At 42.4% G+C, this 15019-nt stretch overlaps 6 protein-coding genes across 6 annotated transcripts; 4 read left to right on the forward strand and 2 right to left on the reverse strand.

The window, feature by feature from the left end:
- Positions 1–47: 47 nt before the first annotated feature.
- On the reverse strand, positions 48–536 carry BDB00DRAFT_875484 (uncharacterized protein; the record flags this gene model as incomplete). The annotated part of the gene is made up of 3 exons (XM_053127359.1): positions 48–67; positions 213–422; positions 518–536. 3 exons carry the CDS (start codon positions 534–536, stop codon positions 48–50), a joined length of 249 nt encoding a protein of 82 aa, XP_052976554.1.
- Positions 537–616: 80 nt separating this feature from the next.
- Positions 617–2121, forward strand: BDB00DRAFT_561022 (uncharacterized protein). Its single transcript, XM_053117855.1, has 2 exons — positions 617–1726; positions 1877–2121. Exon 1 carries the CDS (start codon positions 831–833, stop codon positions 1722–1724), a length of 894 nt encoding a protein of 297 aa, XP_052976555.1. The 5' UTR covers positions 617–830; the 3' UTR covers positions 1725–1726; positions 1877–2121.
- BDB00DRAFT_838504 (S-adenosyl-L-methionine-dependent methyltransferase) lies at positions 1808–3454 on the reverse strand. Its single transcript, XM_053124641.1, has 4 exons — positions 2950–3454; positions 2374–2893; positions 2242–2295; positions 1808–2173 (listed from the first exon to the last, which is right to left on the reverse strand). The coding sequence occupies exons 1-4, from the start codon at positions 3324–3326 to the stop codon at positions 2027–2029; spliced, it is 1098 nt and encodes a 365-aa protein (XP_052976556.1). The 5' UTR covers positions 3327–3454; the 3' UTR covers positions 1808–2026.
- Positions 3455–3813: 359 nt separating this feature from the next.
- Positions 3814–7601, forward strand: BDB00DRAFT_561101 (uncharacterized protein). Its single transcript, XM_053117856.1, has 7 exons — positions 3814–4941; positions 5058–5739; positions 5835–5906; positions 5990–6072; positions 6154–6237; positions 6388–6459; positions 6539–7601. The coding sequence occupies exons 1-7, from the start codon at positions 3912–3914 to the stop codon at positions 7390–7392; spliced, it is 2877 nt and encodes a 958-aa protein (XP_052976557.1). The 5' UTR covers positions 3814–3911; the 3' UTR covers positions 7393–7601.
- BDB00DRAFT_769077 (peptidase M18) lies at positions 7482–10031 on the forward strand (the record flags this gene model as incomplete). The annotated part of the gene is made up of 11 exons (XM_053119789.1): positions 7482–7922; positions 7995–8164; positions 8295–8408; positions 8522–8610; positions 8715–8842; positions 8935–9114; positions 9199–9275; positions 9353–9494; positions 9596–9677; positions 9800–9885; positions 9981–10031. The coding sequence occupies 11 exons, from the start codon at positions 7482–7484 to the stop codon at positions 10029–10031; spliced, it is 1560 nt and encodes a 519-aa protein (XP_052976558.1).
- A 3626-nt stretch (positions 10032–13657) lies between these two features.
- BDB00DRAFT_725549 (uncharacterized protein) lies at positions 13658–14391 on the forward strand (the record flags this gene model as incomplete). The annotated part of the gene is made up of 3 exons (XM_053118234.1): positions 13658–13697; positions 13876–14039; positions 14110–14391. Coding segments are annotated over 3 exons (486 nt in total), but the record flags the coding sequence as incomplete, so codon positions are not given.
- Between the last annotated feature and the right edge of the window lie 628 nt (positions 14392–15019).

Below are 15019 nucleotides of genomic sequence, written 5' to 3' on the forward strand. Positions count from 1 at the left end.
TTACTACATCAGCAACAACATTAGTAAAATAAACATGTTTTTCTCTTTTATTCCTGCATGATGTGAACTAAAAAAAGAAAACCGAGGAAATGTCAATCTAATTTTCTCTCTGTAAAGCACTTTGACGATAATCAATCGGCCCCCCTTCCCCCGGGTTGTAGGACCGGGCGCAGCAGCAGCAGCAGCAGCAGCACCCTCCACCCTTTTTTTACCTTCTTGGTCTTGTTCCATAAAGTCCACATAATTCTTGTTATCAAAGGTCGTGATTCGCTCATTGGGAAGACTGCATATAAGTGCATGCAAACCTGTCTTGATTTCATATGTCACCTCGCCTCCAGCTGACTCGACATCAGCTTTGGCTTGCTTGATGGTGGCATCACTGACAGGTTCTTTCAATGCCATGATGTAATCGGTATACCCAGCTAAATATAGTTCGTAGATGCATAAAATATGTTTAGAGTTTTCGCTTCTGCGCAATCCTGGAAGAGGGAAAAAAGCATATATCTGTTCAACTTACGCTTTGCAGCGGTGGCCATGAGTGCAAATAATGAGACGATGAATGCTGAAAGTAAACGCATAATGTTTGTCTCTTTCTGTCTGTGTGTGTGTGTGTGTGTTGTTATTTTAAGGGAAAAAATAGGCCGAGAGAAAAAACGTTGTACTGCTACGAGACGACCAAGAAAGTGAAACCTCTATACTCACCAAGTGTCACGAGGTTTGGAGCAGGATAGGCATAAGAACAATGCAAACCTTGGCAACATGTTCAGGCTCCACGTTTTTTCTTTCTTTCCTTGCACACATCAACCAGCAACAGCACAAGAAGAAAGACAATGGCTTCTTCCTCAGTCTCAACTGCTCTCTGCACCTTGTTGGTGCTGATACCCACAGTGCCGCTATTGACGTATGTGATTGGCCTACTTTTACCTGCAAGCCATATTGTATCCCGCAAACGGACCTTTGCTGGCATATCCCAGGCGGACCTTTGGCATATTCTTGTCGACGTTCAAAACTATCCCACCTGGCGTCCTCGCGTTACAGGCATCGACATTACCGAAAATACCACCACCAATGACACTGAAAACAACACCGAACAACAACACGGAGGAGACCGTATTGTGTTTCAAGAAAACAACACTCGAAACCGCACCATTGTCGTGATTCACGTCCACCAAATCCTTCATTCCCGTCTACTGCGTATTTTACAAGAAATACCCACGTTTTCTGGCTCATGGACGTTTGAACTTGACGAGCTATCTTTGGCATCGGTCGACGGCGAAGCTGTATCATTGAAAATTACTCAACAGGGCGTGATTAAAAAACCTATGCTCAGAGTCATGCATATGTTGATCTTGGGTCTCCATCGTCGGATCGATTTGTTTTTGAACGACCTGGAACGGAAACTTAAGCAGGACCAGCAGGGATCGTCAGCAGTTGAAGGACGTGGTCAAGTGACACAATCAACTATAACAAATATTGGGGCAAACGTGGCACCATCAGAGGTGATAGAGGATACAGATAAGAAACAATCCTCGACCTCGTTACTACCAGAAGTTAAGGATAAGCAGCCACCGATGGAAAAACCATCATCATTACAACAACACGACCTGGATGCATCTATCAACAATATTAATCACAATAACGGTTGGGACATGATCAGTGAAATATACGAACGAGCACCGCTATCGGCATCATCATCAACATCATCATTGAAGAAACAACAGTAGTGGTAATAGTAATCCTTATGTAAATAAAGGTTTTATATATCTATTTTGATAAACCGAGCTACAAAGAACCCACTCGTACGACTTACAAGTGGATCAAACCGTACACATTGTGATAAACCCTCTATTTTCAATGCTGCTCGAGGAATATGCAGACTATCGACAGGTTGTATTTGGGCATCTGGAAACCTTTTCAAAAACCATGCCACGTTTCCTTCGTTTTGTTCAATGGTTAAAGAACAGGTGCTGTACACCATGGTCTTGCCTGGTTTGAGCATTTGCCAGCCTTGTTTCATCAAGTTGCGCTAAATAGTCCATACACACGAGTGATCAATAGCAGTAATAGCAGGATGTCGAAAGACTTGTCTCTCTACCTGTAATTCACAAATAGTCGATAGCCGATCAGGGTTCATAAAGTTCTTTTCGAATGCATCCCAGCCCCACGTTTCGTACTATTCGCAAGAAGAGAAAAAATTAATGGATTAATCATACTGCTGCAACGATCGTAATTGGATCTTACCTTTAGTATATGACTGATGGATCCGTCATGTGTACATTCAGCATCGACTATAACCTTATACAAAAAAGAGGAAAGATTCCTCCTATAAGTCAGTACAGACAGATAGATACATTCATCACTCATTCTTCATACCTTATCATAAAGATGAGGCGAGTCTTGGGTATCGTTACGTAAAAACTTGGACGCCCAAAAGGGCTTCGTCGTACTAGTATTTTTCCGTCGTTTTTTGGTCACTGGTTCACTACCATCGTTATTGTTGCTGCTGCTGTCTGCTGCTGCTGCTGTTGTTGTTGTTGCATGATGATCATCCTCCTCCTTTGAGGTACTACTGCAGCCTCCGACAATCAATCGACCCCCCACGCGAGCCGGTGGTGGAATCTTAAAAGTCGTACCATCAGCATCAAATAACCGAACACGATTGCCGACACTATACTTCTTGACCATGGATCGACACGTTGCCAAACGATGTTTGGCAATATCCACACCTGTCACTGTGCCCACACCATCATTCCCGAGTTTATTTGCAATCATGCAAAGTTTGGCGCCAGGTGCACAGCAGAGATCAAGTACTTGGTCATCAGGTGTAAGATCAAGCGCTTCTACAGCCATGGCAGAACTCAAATCGATACCAAACACCGTGTGGTTTGTGTATCTAGTCGTATTTTTGTGAGCATACACGAGTCGCAAAGAGAGATAGGAATTACTTACGCCTTGATATCGACCAGTCGTTGTTTGGCATGTATGAACCCAAATATTCCATCCTTGACTTGCCATACTTGCTGCGTGTCAAGTTGGATTTTCAGATCGTTTAATGTTGGCAATGTGTTGGCAGGACAATGGGTGTTGAGTCGTATGTATCGTGGTAGATCCGTCACAGTGTACACTTTTGGATCGATCGCATTGTCTTGTAGGAACTTTTTAAAAGACGGAGGCAAATTGTCGATATTGAATGTTGGTGCTACCGATTCAGTCTCGTCAATGTCATTATTGTTGTTGTAGTCTTGCGTTTCTTCGGGATCGGAAGCAACGGACATGTATGTGTGTATATTCAAAAAGTAAAAAAGGCGCGGAAACCCAGAGATCATTTGTTGTCAAAGATTTTTTTACATGTTATTTTGCATAATCTAAAGCTTGACTTTTCTCCCCCTGTTTTTTAAAACCATGTTTCGTCCCTTTCATGTGGCAATTCCCCACCTCCCAATTCTACTACAACTACTGCTATTACTGCTGCTGCTGCATGTATATTGATTAAATCCATCGTAAGAAGAGAAAAGGGCTTCTTATTGTATTGGTGAATGCTAAATCTTTCTCTGGCAGCTTATCAATAATTCAGAAGAAGAAGCATATTGTGATCATCTGCTGTAACCTCTTTTTCATTGCGAGGTAGAGTGGTGGCATTGGCTTGATAAATGTGTAAACACGTGTGTGGTATGTAGTAGGTACCTAGTAGGCTTGTGCGCTATAGCAAACCTAGGAATTACTATAAGAGCTGCGCATATGATGTGCGCTTTTTCAGAAGCATTTTTAATACTACCAGAGATAGTATAGTAATTGTAGCTAGTGATAGATAGGATGGGGATGACCCTTAATAACTTTCCTTTGTCACACCAAAAGGAAGGAAACGCAGCAAAGAAAAATGACCCTGAGGTCTTTGTGCCCCTTTTTTTACAATGACTTTTGCCGCCGCCGACGACGATATATCTCCTCCTCCTGCTACTACCAGTGCAGCTTGTGATCAGCAACATGAATTCGTTCCTACTTCACCACCTCCACCACCATTTGAGCAACCACCGATAAAGCCAAGATTATCGCTCAACTTTAACCGTTTCGACAATTTGCCTTCAACTTATGTTTCAGATGCATCTTTTAACGTTGGCGCTGACGACGATGGTAACGACGATGACCAAGAAAAGGACGATCCCTTGATAATGGATCGAAATCAAATGGTTACGTCGCCATTTAATTTAGCAACAAAAGACGAAAGTTCGGAAGACGAATGGCTTATGCATGGCACTGGCAACATTCTGGAGGACGATAATGACGATAGCTTCGATGGTGTTGATAAGAGAAAGAGCGACGATTCACATCATGCAGTTTCACCTGCTACGCCAAAACCATCATCCATTAACGAGCCAATAACAGTAGATGATGCTGATGATGACGACTACTACTACGACAAAGAGCCATTATCGAACAATGACGCCAGCAACAACAACAACAATGATGGCAGTACAGAACATCCTGATGAATCTCTTGATGAACCATCATTGTCACCTCCTGCGCCTTCACCTCCTCCACCTGTACACCCTTCCTCTCCTTCTTCTTTAATAGTTCCATCCTCTACAGTAGCAACAGTAACAACAACAACGAAACATCTAACGTCTCCTTCTTCATTCCAACAACAACAAAAACAGCAGCACATTACCACAATTAACATCAACGGCAAAAGCACCAAGCAAAATATTCATTCTTCTTCATCACTCTCTGACGCCTCATCCTCGAGTTTTGAAATGATTAATCATGATGAAGAGGAACCACCAGCAGAAGAGGAGTGCTCATCATCACAGACTTACAAGACGGCAACAACAGCAACAGGATTGGCAAAAAATGGAGCAACAGGAACAGCAGATGATGAAGTAACCTGGAAATCAGTACGTGGCTTTGGTCCTTCCATTCCTTTCATGGCCGATAGCAGCCAAGGTAAAGTGAAAACAAAAGCAATCGCACCTTATCCAGCTATTTTCCTGTTTCTCTTTCGCGCCCTTCCTCAATCACGGAGACCATTAATAAATACTCTATGGTTGTCAATCAAACAGCAAAAGGAAAGGGACGTGCTACTACTTCCAACGATATTGTCAACAGAGTACTCCGCATTCGAATGCAACAAGAACAAAGATGTCGTAAAGAGGCTCGTAAACGTGCTGAAACAGAACGCCAACAGGCTCTTCTTGATCAACGATCGCAAAACCGCAATTTTCCTGAACGACGTGGCTATTATGGATCACCACCCCCACCTTCTTCTCAACGAGGACGAGGACGACGACAGACATCAGCATCGTCCTCGACATCTGACATTGATGACAACGACAATGGAGAAGAAGAAGAGGAAGAAGATGTGTGGGTTCAAGAACATAATAAAAGCCAGAACCAAAGCTACCACAAAGACCATCACGACGGCAAAGAAATACTAGACGGTGTCGCTGTTGGCGAGGACGATGATACAGAAGAGGCAACACGACTCTTACTCGACCAATTAGAAACGCAAGACCGAGAAAAACATGATTCTGAAGACGTGGTGTTTCGTGCCATCCATGATCGATTCAAGTTTCAAAGCGATGTTGATACGCGTCAGGCCATCCACAAAGTTGCGCATCACATGTTGGAACTCAAACCATTCGAGCAATGGAACACGATACGGGTTTTGGACTTGGCACATCACCACATCGCTTCTATTTCTAATCTCGGTACCTTGTTGCCTGCTTTGGAGACCTTACATGTGTATGTCTTTTCTTTCCCTAAATCTTTGAATATGTGTTTCTGTAGCTGACAGTTCAAATGTGTAAACGAGAGCGAAACTAACGTGTACTCGATAGATCTAATAATGCAATCACGGATATGCGAGGTCTTCCGGAATCATTGCAAGTTTTGAAAGCAAAGTCAAACAGGTAAAACCAGTCTCTTTCGTTTCATCCCGTGTTGTCTCTCCATTTACTTATACGAAGTGACGTGCTGTCTGTGATGGGTCAAGATTGACAAGTATAGCCGGACTCAAGGACCTTCGGAATTTACATTACCTCGACGTATGCAACAATGGCATTGCCAGTTTTGACGGTACGCATAAATCCGGTGGAACAAAATTAAAAAAAAATGCATAAAACTAAGGATACACAACAACAAACTGCGAACATGTAGACATTACATCCTTGTATCATTTACGAACGCTCCATGCAGAGTATAACAAAGTGTCCTCTTGTAGTCCATTGAAACGGATGAAAGGTCTGATTAATTTGAACTTGAGGAACAATTCCATCACACACCTCAATTTTGGAAAAACAAAAATGTAAGCTTTTTTTTATAAATCAAAATCCCCCTTTTTTTAGGAGCTAACTGACATCTGTGTAATCAGGAACTCGTTGGAAACGTTAGATCTTGCATATAACAGGATTGAGTGTCTAGAGTCGATTGAAGGCTTGCCAAGTTTACGATCACTTAATTTGGGTGCGTAAAATAGTAGCTTTCTCTCTCTTTGTGTGATTATGCAATCACGTTTCTTACTTACCACACACATGTGAAATAGATCACAACGATATCAAATGGATCTCAATCCGTGCACCGATCGCAAAGCTCAAAGTGTTGCGCATGAGCTACAACCGACTAAAAGCATTCGACGCAACATTTTTCCCAGATTTACGGACACTGTATCTCGACGACAACCAAATCTTACGGATTATTGGCCTATCATGCATTCCCCGCATATCGAGCTTCTCACTTCGCGACCAAGGCGGCCAAAAAGTCGATGTCAACATCCGGTACTTGCGCGGTGCACGCAAAATATATCTTTCAGGCAACATGCTCAAAGAACTGGTTCGGATGGAAGATTTCTACACGTTGGAATACTTGGAACTTTGTTCGATCCAACTGGAAAAACTACCCAAAGAATTCGCGCGTGATGTGCCCAACTTGGGCGTGCTGTACCTGAGCCACAACTATTTGCAAGACATTCGACCTCTGAGGAAACTACGGCATTTGCAAAAGCTGGTGCTGGTGGATAATAAGTTGGACAGTGAGTCGAATGTCATTGATACAGTGAGGACGTTGGACCGGTTGCATTATTTGGATTTACGGCAAAACCCGCTGTCGGCCAAACTCTACCCGCCCATCAAGACGATCGAACAATCCAAGATCGCAAGTGGCGATATCTCATGTTATTTGGCAAACGAGTATGACGACACTTGGGCGTCTCGTGACGCTTACTTTAATCAGAACATGGATCCTCAGTGGCATCAGCGGAGGAAGTGCCATCGTGCCTTGTTCATAAAATGCCGTCCGTTGCTTCAGACCCTAGATAATTTGCGCATCACGGACGAAGAGAGAAACACGGCTGATAACATTGCTGCAGAACTTAAACAAAAACAAAGCTTGTTACATTAAGTGAATAAATAAATAGGATGGGTTCTGCTGGTGTAACCGATTTTGATTTTCTTCTTGTTGACCGTCTTCCTTTCTCTCCTCGGCACAGAATGACGGGTTGTACGGCTAATATTTGGCGACGTCTAGTACGGTCAACGACACGACGACCTCGATCGCTTCACACTGATACTGCATCCACGCTAGTATCAACTACCAACAACAGTAACAGTCTTGAAAAGACAAAGCGATTCAACTCTACCACTGCAACAACGTCGAATGAACCGGCTCCTCCACCAGAAGCGCTCGATTTCATTCAGTTTTTAAATGCTTCGCCGTCCCCTTTTCACGCTGTAAATGAAGCAGCTTTACGGCTCGAACGTGCCGGATTTGAGAAAATCAGCGAACGGTCGTCATGGAACTTGAAACGTAAGGGGAAATATTATTTCACACGGAACGGGTCGTCGATTGTCGCGTTTGTCATCGGAGGACAGTATCGTCCTGGAAACGGATTTTCGATTATCGGCGCGCATACCGATTCTCCTTGTCTAAAGGTGATTTTTCCCACCCTACTATACCTTGCCATTACTAGAGGGAGAAAGCTAATACAAAGCGCTTGATGATAGGTCAAACCTATCTCAAAGAAAGATAAAGCTGGATATTTAGAAGTGGGTGTGCAGTTGTATGGTGGTGGTATTTGGCATACATGGTTTGATCGGGATCTCAGTGTAGCTGGACGCGTCATGGTCGAAAAACCAGATGGTACGTTTCAACATACTCTGGCCAGAATAGAAAAGTAAGTTAAAAGTACTAGGTTTTGGCTAGTGAATAGATAGCTCAAGTATGTGGGGCGTGTGGGATTGATCTGGGTGTTTGTTCATGAAGGAACTGTATTGACAGTAAACCCTTTTTTTAACACTTTAAAGGCCATTGTTACGTGTTCCCACCTTGGCAATCCATTTAGATGGTTCAGTCAACGAGGCTTTTCGGTTCAACAAGGAAAATCGTATGGTACCTGTCCTTGCTACTGCCGTTAAATCGTAAGTATATTTTGCTACTAACTATCTCCCATATTAGTGTTATGAGGAGGAGAAAAATGACACATAAGATTAAACATACTTGGTATATGAATTGTTGAACAACACTATCATAGATCATTGAGCGCTTCGTCGTCGTCGGATCAAGAAGCAAAGCATCATCGGGCCTTAATGGATATCCTTTCCGAAGAACTCAAAGTTGGACGTAAGCTTGTTGATATGCAAAGCATTTGTATTGGCTTAAAAAAATATACAATGGTAGAAACAACACACAAAACAAAACTGACTGGAAACGCGAATTCTGTTTAGTGGACAAGATACACGATTTTGAGCTTTGTTTGTACGATACACAGCCAGCAACAATTGGCGGTGCCTATGACGAATTTATCTTTTCCGCACGCTTGGACAACCTCGGGATGTCCTATTGTTCTCTCATGGTATGTTACCATGAAACACTATGTCACATAAAGGGATAAAAAAAGAACCGACTTGACTTGTTGACTGCATATGTATTGTAACAAAACAAAAGGCAATGCTTAACACTGCCGATAAAGCAAGTGACGACACCAACATTCGCGTTATCTCGTTATTCGACAATGAAGAAGTTGGAAGCACAACAGCACATGGCGCCAATTCCAACTTGCTACCATCCACTTTACAACGACTTGTGGCGGCTAAAATCGATGGTAAAGAACCAGCTAGTGGCAAGGTAAAGCACCACGTTTGGCTTTCACACACACACACTCTCTCTCTATCTCTGCGTTTGTCTGCTAACAACAACATTATATAATAGTCAAACTTTGAGCTTGCTATGCGTAATAGTATGCTCGTGAGCGCAGATATGGCACATGCTGTCCATCCTAATTATACGTAAGTTTCTATGCCAACTAGTTTTCTTTACAAACCTAATAGAGGGTGATAATATACTAACCTTTTTTTAATCAAAGTGAAAAATACGAAGAAAATCATCGTCCTGCGATGCATAAAGGAACAGTAATAAAGATTAATGCATATCAACGTTATGCTACCACTGCACCTACAGCCTTGATCCTTCGCGAAATTGCCCGTCGTCGCAGCGTTCCAATTCAGGTACAGGAAACAAACACCAAAAGAATGCTTCCTGGATACGTGTGATTTACAAATGTCTAATGATACAGTATATTATCTGGTATTGCTAACTCATTGATTAGGAATTCGTTGTACGAAATGACTCGCCTTGTGGAAGTACGATCGGTCCTATGTTGAGCGCTAAACTGGGTCTTCGAACGATTGGTAAAGATAGGCTGTTAATTAAATACTCTTTATTCTAACGGAAGATTAAGCGTACATATGATGAAGGTACTAACTCAAACCATCTCCTGTTGCTCAACGCTACTATCTACACTTTTCTTCAGATGTCGGTAACCCTCAGTTGAGCATGCATTCTATTCGTGAAATTAGTGGTGTTGATGATGTACCTAACGGTATCCGATTGCTTGCGGTAAAAAGAGAAAGCCAAGAAGCATTTTCGTACATAGTGTGTTGAACCGTTCGTTGACTGCTGATCTTTCTATTTAATTGTTTGTTACTCTATAGGCTTTCTTTGAACTGTTCCCATCCGTAGATAAACAAGTGGTTGTTGATTAATTGCTGATGAATAATATATAAAGCATTAGCCGCTACATTGTCGATTATAACAACAACAGGATAAATTCATTTACAACTGATATGAGGTTTAATTGGAAAAGGTGTCGATCGTTTTGATAGCGTTCGATCATCAATGTCTTGTATGCAACAACAATTACAGTAAAGCAACACATGATGAAGATGTCGTTATATAATAGCAGTAGCAGTAGTACGCTGTATATACGTATTATTGTTAAGGCTACAGCTAGCAGTATGTGTGACGCAGCTTTATACAAGCTAATGCTTAGACGAGTAGCTACCTCCACACTATGATATGATATAAAAATATGAAACGCACAGAGTAGCCAGACAATCTAAACGCAGAAAACGAGTCGCGAGAATGATGCGATGATGACATGATCGTTGAGAAGACGAAACAACATGAAGAAACTGCAAACTGGGATAATAGCAACAACGATGAAATGTATGGAGTATACCAGAAGGTACAACAACAGTTAGAAAGCGTAACAGGCTCCAGAAGACTATTGCTCACTGCAAACACTTGTATGTATGCCTCATCACATCTCTTTTAGTTGCCTGAGCATGTTGGCTCTTGTTATCAACTAGTATGTGAGAAACATTTCACGTCACTTCCAGCAGAACAATGTTTTTGTGCTATTTTTACCAAGTATGCTCTACTAAATACTATACCCCAGAAATGATATTATACTAAGAGGTTATCGACTTTGAAGGCACATTGTCATAACACCGTGCTATTCCAAACTAGTAGCAAATATGTATGCACTCAAATGCATGCACATAAACAGCTTTAGAGATGTTTAGGGTAGGGTACCTTTCTTCAAGTACATACGGCGTTGCTCCCCTTACATCACCGTAAACGCCGAAATTCCATTTGGTTTGGGGATGTAAGTATTTTTTTCTATAAAGTGACATCATTTATTATGCAGAATAATCAGCAGGGATGCTTATCACATGTACTATATAACTCGACCCGCTATAGTCCAAACATTTTTTATTATCTAGTGTGTGTCAGCATTTATCCCTTTAGGGCATGGCTGCTGATTAGTTGCGATTCATTATTTGTGAAGTATCAAGAGGAAAGCATACGAATAGAGTGGAGTACAAGAGAAATGACGACTAAGCTAGAATCTGGCTGGTTAAGATTTTTTCGATTTAAAGCCTTTTTAACCCATAGGAGGAGAAACGGGGAGAGAGAATCTAGATAGGGAATCTAGAGACTCAGGCAAACGTAGTGAGTGTGTTGAACGTTACTTTTGTATATACGGGCTATAAAAAATATCACTGGATAACGTACATTGTTGGATATTCAGGTACTCGAGCCGAGGAAACGCGTTATCTAATATGACACGAGCAACTTTCTCAATTAAACCATGTTCTTCAAGCCGTAATTGCAGATATCTTGTATGGTTGCTGGCGATAGACAAAATACCAAAGAAAGGAACATAGCAGGTCTTGTTCACTGAAGAGTAAATTGCGCCAGACACCATTTACCGTGGTAATTGGTGTCTATGCCATCACCGGCAGCTTGTTCGTGATTATACAAACTAGATTGTTAGGCAGCCGGGCCATGAAATCTATGAAATCGCGTGAGTTAGCATTGTCTGGGTCTATGTTTAGAAGGAAGAAGAGAGTATACGAAATAGAAAGAGAGAATTATGCTCTACGCACATAAAACATGAAGTAAAACTATCGGGATGGCTTACCTGCGCATTAATTTTAGTTTGCTAATCCTTTCTAGGGACCTCGTGGCCTCTGCCATCCGGCATGCATACTCATCCTCTCATTGCTGGTTTCGCTGTCCGTGCTATGTTTGAGTCTCATATTGAGTATTCCTTGCTTTTTGTCTCTGCACTGCTTTTTTTATTGTCTGGCCATTGCTGGCATTGCCGTTCAGTCCCTGCCTCAACTGACTACTATTCTAAATATTACAGCCATTGCACCTCGAACAATCGATTGTTCTACTAACCTAGCCTATGTTAAGTTGAATACGTAGTGGTGGTACACAAGAGCGAGAGCTTTATGAAGTAAAACTCCTGCTCTTGCTAGTACTCATTAATGAAAGCATCTCAAGCTATTAGCTAGATAACTTAACAAAAAGGCAAGAGGAGGGGCTTTTAATACGCAATACCTTTACTTGACACTTTTGTGAATGCACGGGCCTTGCCTCGTGTTCCTAAAATGAAACAAAACCGTCACTCGAATTTTTTTTGCTGGGGATTTTGCCGACGTAATTTGTGTAAAAGGCAGCTTTTCTCGTCTCTTTGTTTTACGCAACACAACACAAAAGAAAAAAAAAACTACAAAAATGGCTGACGATTTCGATGATGAACTATACAATGTGTATAATACCGTCAAGGAAGACTCTTATGGAAACTCTGATATCTATGGCGACGATTACAAGGATGCATTGACGGGAGAAGAGGCACAAGAAGGGTCATCAACGGCTGCAGCAGCAGCAACAGCAGGAGCAGCTGGTACTAGTGGTGGTGGTGGTGGTGGTGGTGGCAATACTACTACAACGACCACTGGTACTACAGAACCGTCAGCAGGAACAGGAACAGGAGCAGCAGCAGCAGCAGCAGGGAGTGCTATTGAAGCTTACGATCCTTCTGGTACCAATGATCCAGCTCATGCACAACCTCAGCAGCAGCAACAACCTACTGATGATGTACATCAACAACAGCAGTACATGAATTATTCTCCACAGCGTCATCAACAACAACAAGGTTTATTACCTCAGCAGCAGCAACAACAGCAGCAGCAAATGATGTGGGGTGGATTTCCTCCCAACATGTATCAACAATATGCTGCGTACCAAAGAACATTGCAGCAAATGTCTACTCCTTACCAAATGCAACAAATGTTTCAACGGCATTTCCGCCAGCCGCAATCTCAAGGAGGAGGTCCTCAATTACCTGCAGGAGCCGCAGCAGCAGGACAACATGGTGGTGATGACGAAGAGGGAGGTGATCGAAAGCCACCTTCTGTAGCTAGTGCTGCAAATCAAGACGAAGGGTAAGTTTATTTCTCATGTTCTAGCTTTTCTTTTGCTCGTAAGAGGTTATAGCATTGCCATCACGAGGAACAAAAGTGGAAAGAGGAGGGGAGATGTCTTTCTTTTGCTCTTTCTTGCTTGGTCGGTCTCTGTCATCTGTTGGTCGCGTTCGATTATGATTTCTTTGCTCGTGCTCTGTCGCTCCGACAACTGCTTTACCTGTGAACAAGTTCCCACGCATCCCAAGTCGCGTGAAAGTCTGATATTCTTCGCCAAGGAAGAAGAACCATAGAAAAAAAAAGAAAGTTAGTAGTCAAATGAAGATCAGATTTATATCCCACTTTAAAAGAGAATTAAACTTAGGCTATAGAACTATCTTATTCTAGATCATTTGTAGTATAAGAGAAATAACAGATGTAGAGAGACTTAAAAGAAGAAGAAGAGAACAGTATACTGTAGTCTCCCTCCTCTTCCTCCTCCTCCAAAACCTCTTAAGTAAAAGCATAGGTATTTTTGAACAAAAAGATGGAACAATGAATATTAATTTTCTACATCATTCTACTCTTTTGCTTTTTGCAAACAAATATTGTATTATATGAAACTATATAGAAAGATGTTTATCGGAGGGCTTAATTGGGAAACAACGGATGGTAAGAACATTGTTCATTATTTTTTGTTATACATTTCATGCCATGCAGCCACACTTCGTATACGGATTCTTCCTACTGCTGTGTGGCTGTGTGAGAAAGAGAGGATGAAATGTTTCTATGATTTGATGAGGTTTGCTGATCTAGGGTGCTTAATACATTTACGAATCACACTATATAGAATCATTACAACAGTATTTTGCACAGTTTGGCGAGGTGGCGGATTGTGTGGTTATGCGCGATCCTGCCACGAATCGGTCACGTGGATTTGGTTTCTTGACTATGGCTGATTCTAACACCCTTGATGCGATTGTAAACCAGGACCATTATCTTGATGGCAAACGCGTAAGCAGTAGCATAAGTACCACGCATGTGTATGATGGTGAGATGTGTCTAAAAAACATGTTTTATGCAGATTGATCCTAAACGAGCCATCCCACGCGAAGAACAAGACAAGACCGAAAAGATTTTTGTGGGTGGCATATCAGCCGAAGTCGACGAAGAAGAGTTCCAAAACTTCTTTACGCAATTTGGCACTGTGATTGATGCCACTTTAATGACGGATCGGGACACGGGCAGGCCACGTGGATTCGGTTTCATTACCTTTGAAAACAGCAACGGTGTTGACGAAGCTTTGCGACAACCCGATTTGGCTATCAAGGGCAAGCCTATTGAAGTCAAGAAAGCCATGCCGAAATCCAGACAACTGCGTAACCAAGGTGGTCGAGGTGGTTATGGTGGTGGACAAGGAGGAGGTTATATGCCAAACACACGTTATGCCGGTGCTGCTTCCTATGGTGGTGCTAATGGATCAAGACAAGGAGGATACGGTGCATTTGGGGGTGGCGCTGCTGCTGCATCTAGCATGTACCCCAATATGTATGGCTATGGAAACTATGGCATGGCCGCATACTATGGTGGCGGTGGTGCTGCTGGTCGTGGAGGAGCACCAGCCGCTGCTGGTGGTTATATGGGTGCCGGCGCTAACAACTATTACGGTGGTCGTGGCTATGGTGGCGAGGAAGCAGGCGGTGAATATCGTGATGATGGTGGCTATCATGATGATCAAGACGGTAGACGTGACGATCGACGAAAAGACAGAAGTTCGGACCGTGGTGCTAACTCTGGTGGCGGTGCTCTCCATGCTTCCCAAGCTAGAAGTCAACACCATTACCGCCCTTACTAAACAATCCACACTCCCCTTTTTCATTGTTCTTCTATTTGTTATCAAGATTTTCAGCGCGCGCAGACACACTTACACAAACACGAAACGCTACATTAGCAAAATAAAATGCCATGAAAGCCTCTCGCTCATACATGCTTTC

The sequence above is a fragment of the Zychaea mexicana genome (genome assembly GCF_025766255.1).
Source record: "Zychaea mexicana strain RSA 1403 chromosome Unknown BDB00scaffold_73, whole genome shotgun sequence".
NCBI classification, from domain to species: Eukaryota; Fungi; Mucoromycota; class Mucoromycetes; order Mucorales; family Lichtheimiaceae; genus Zychaea; species Zychaea mexicana.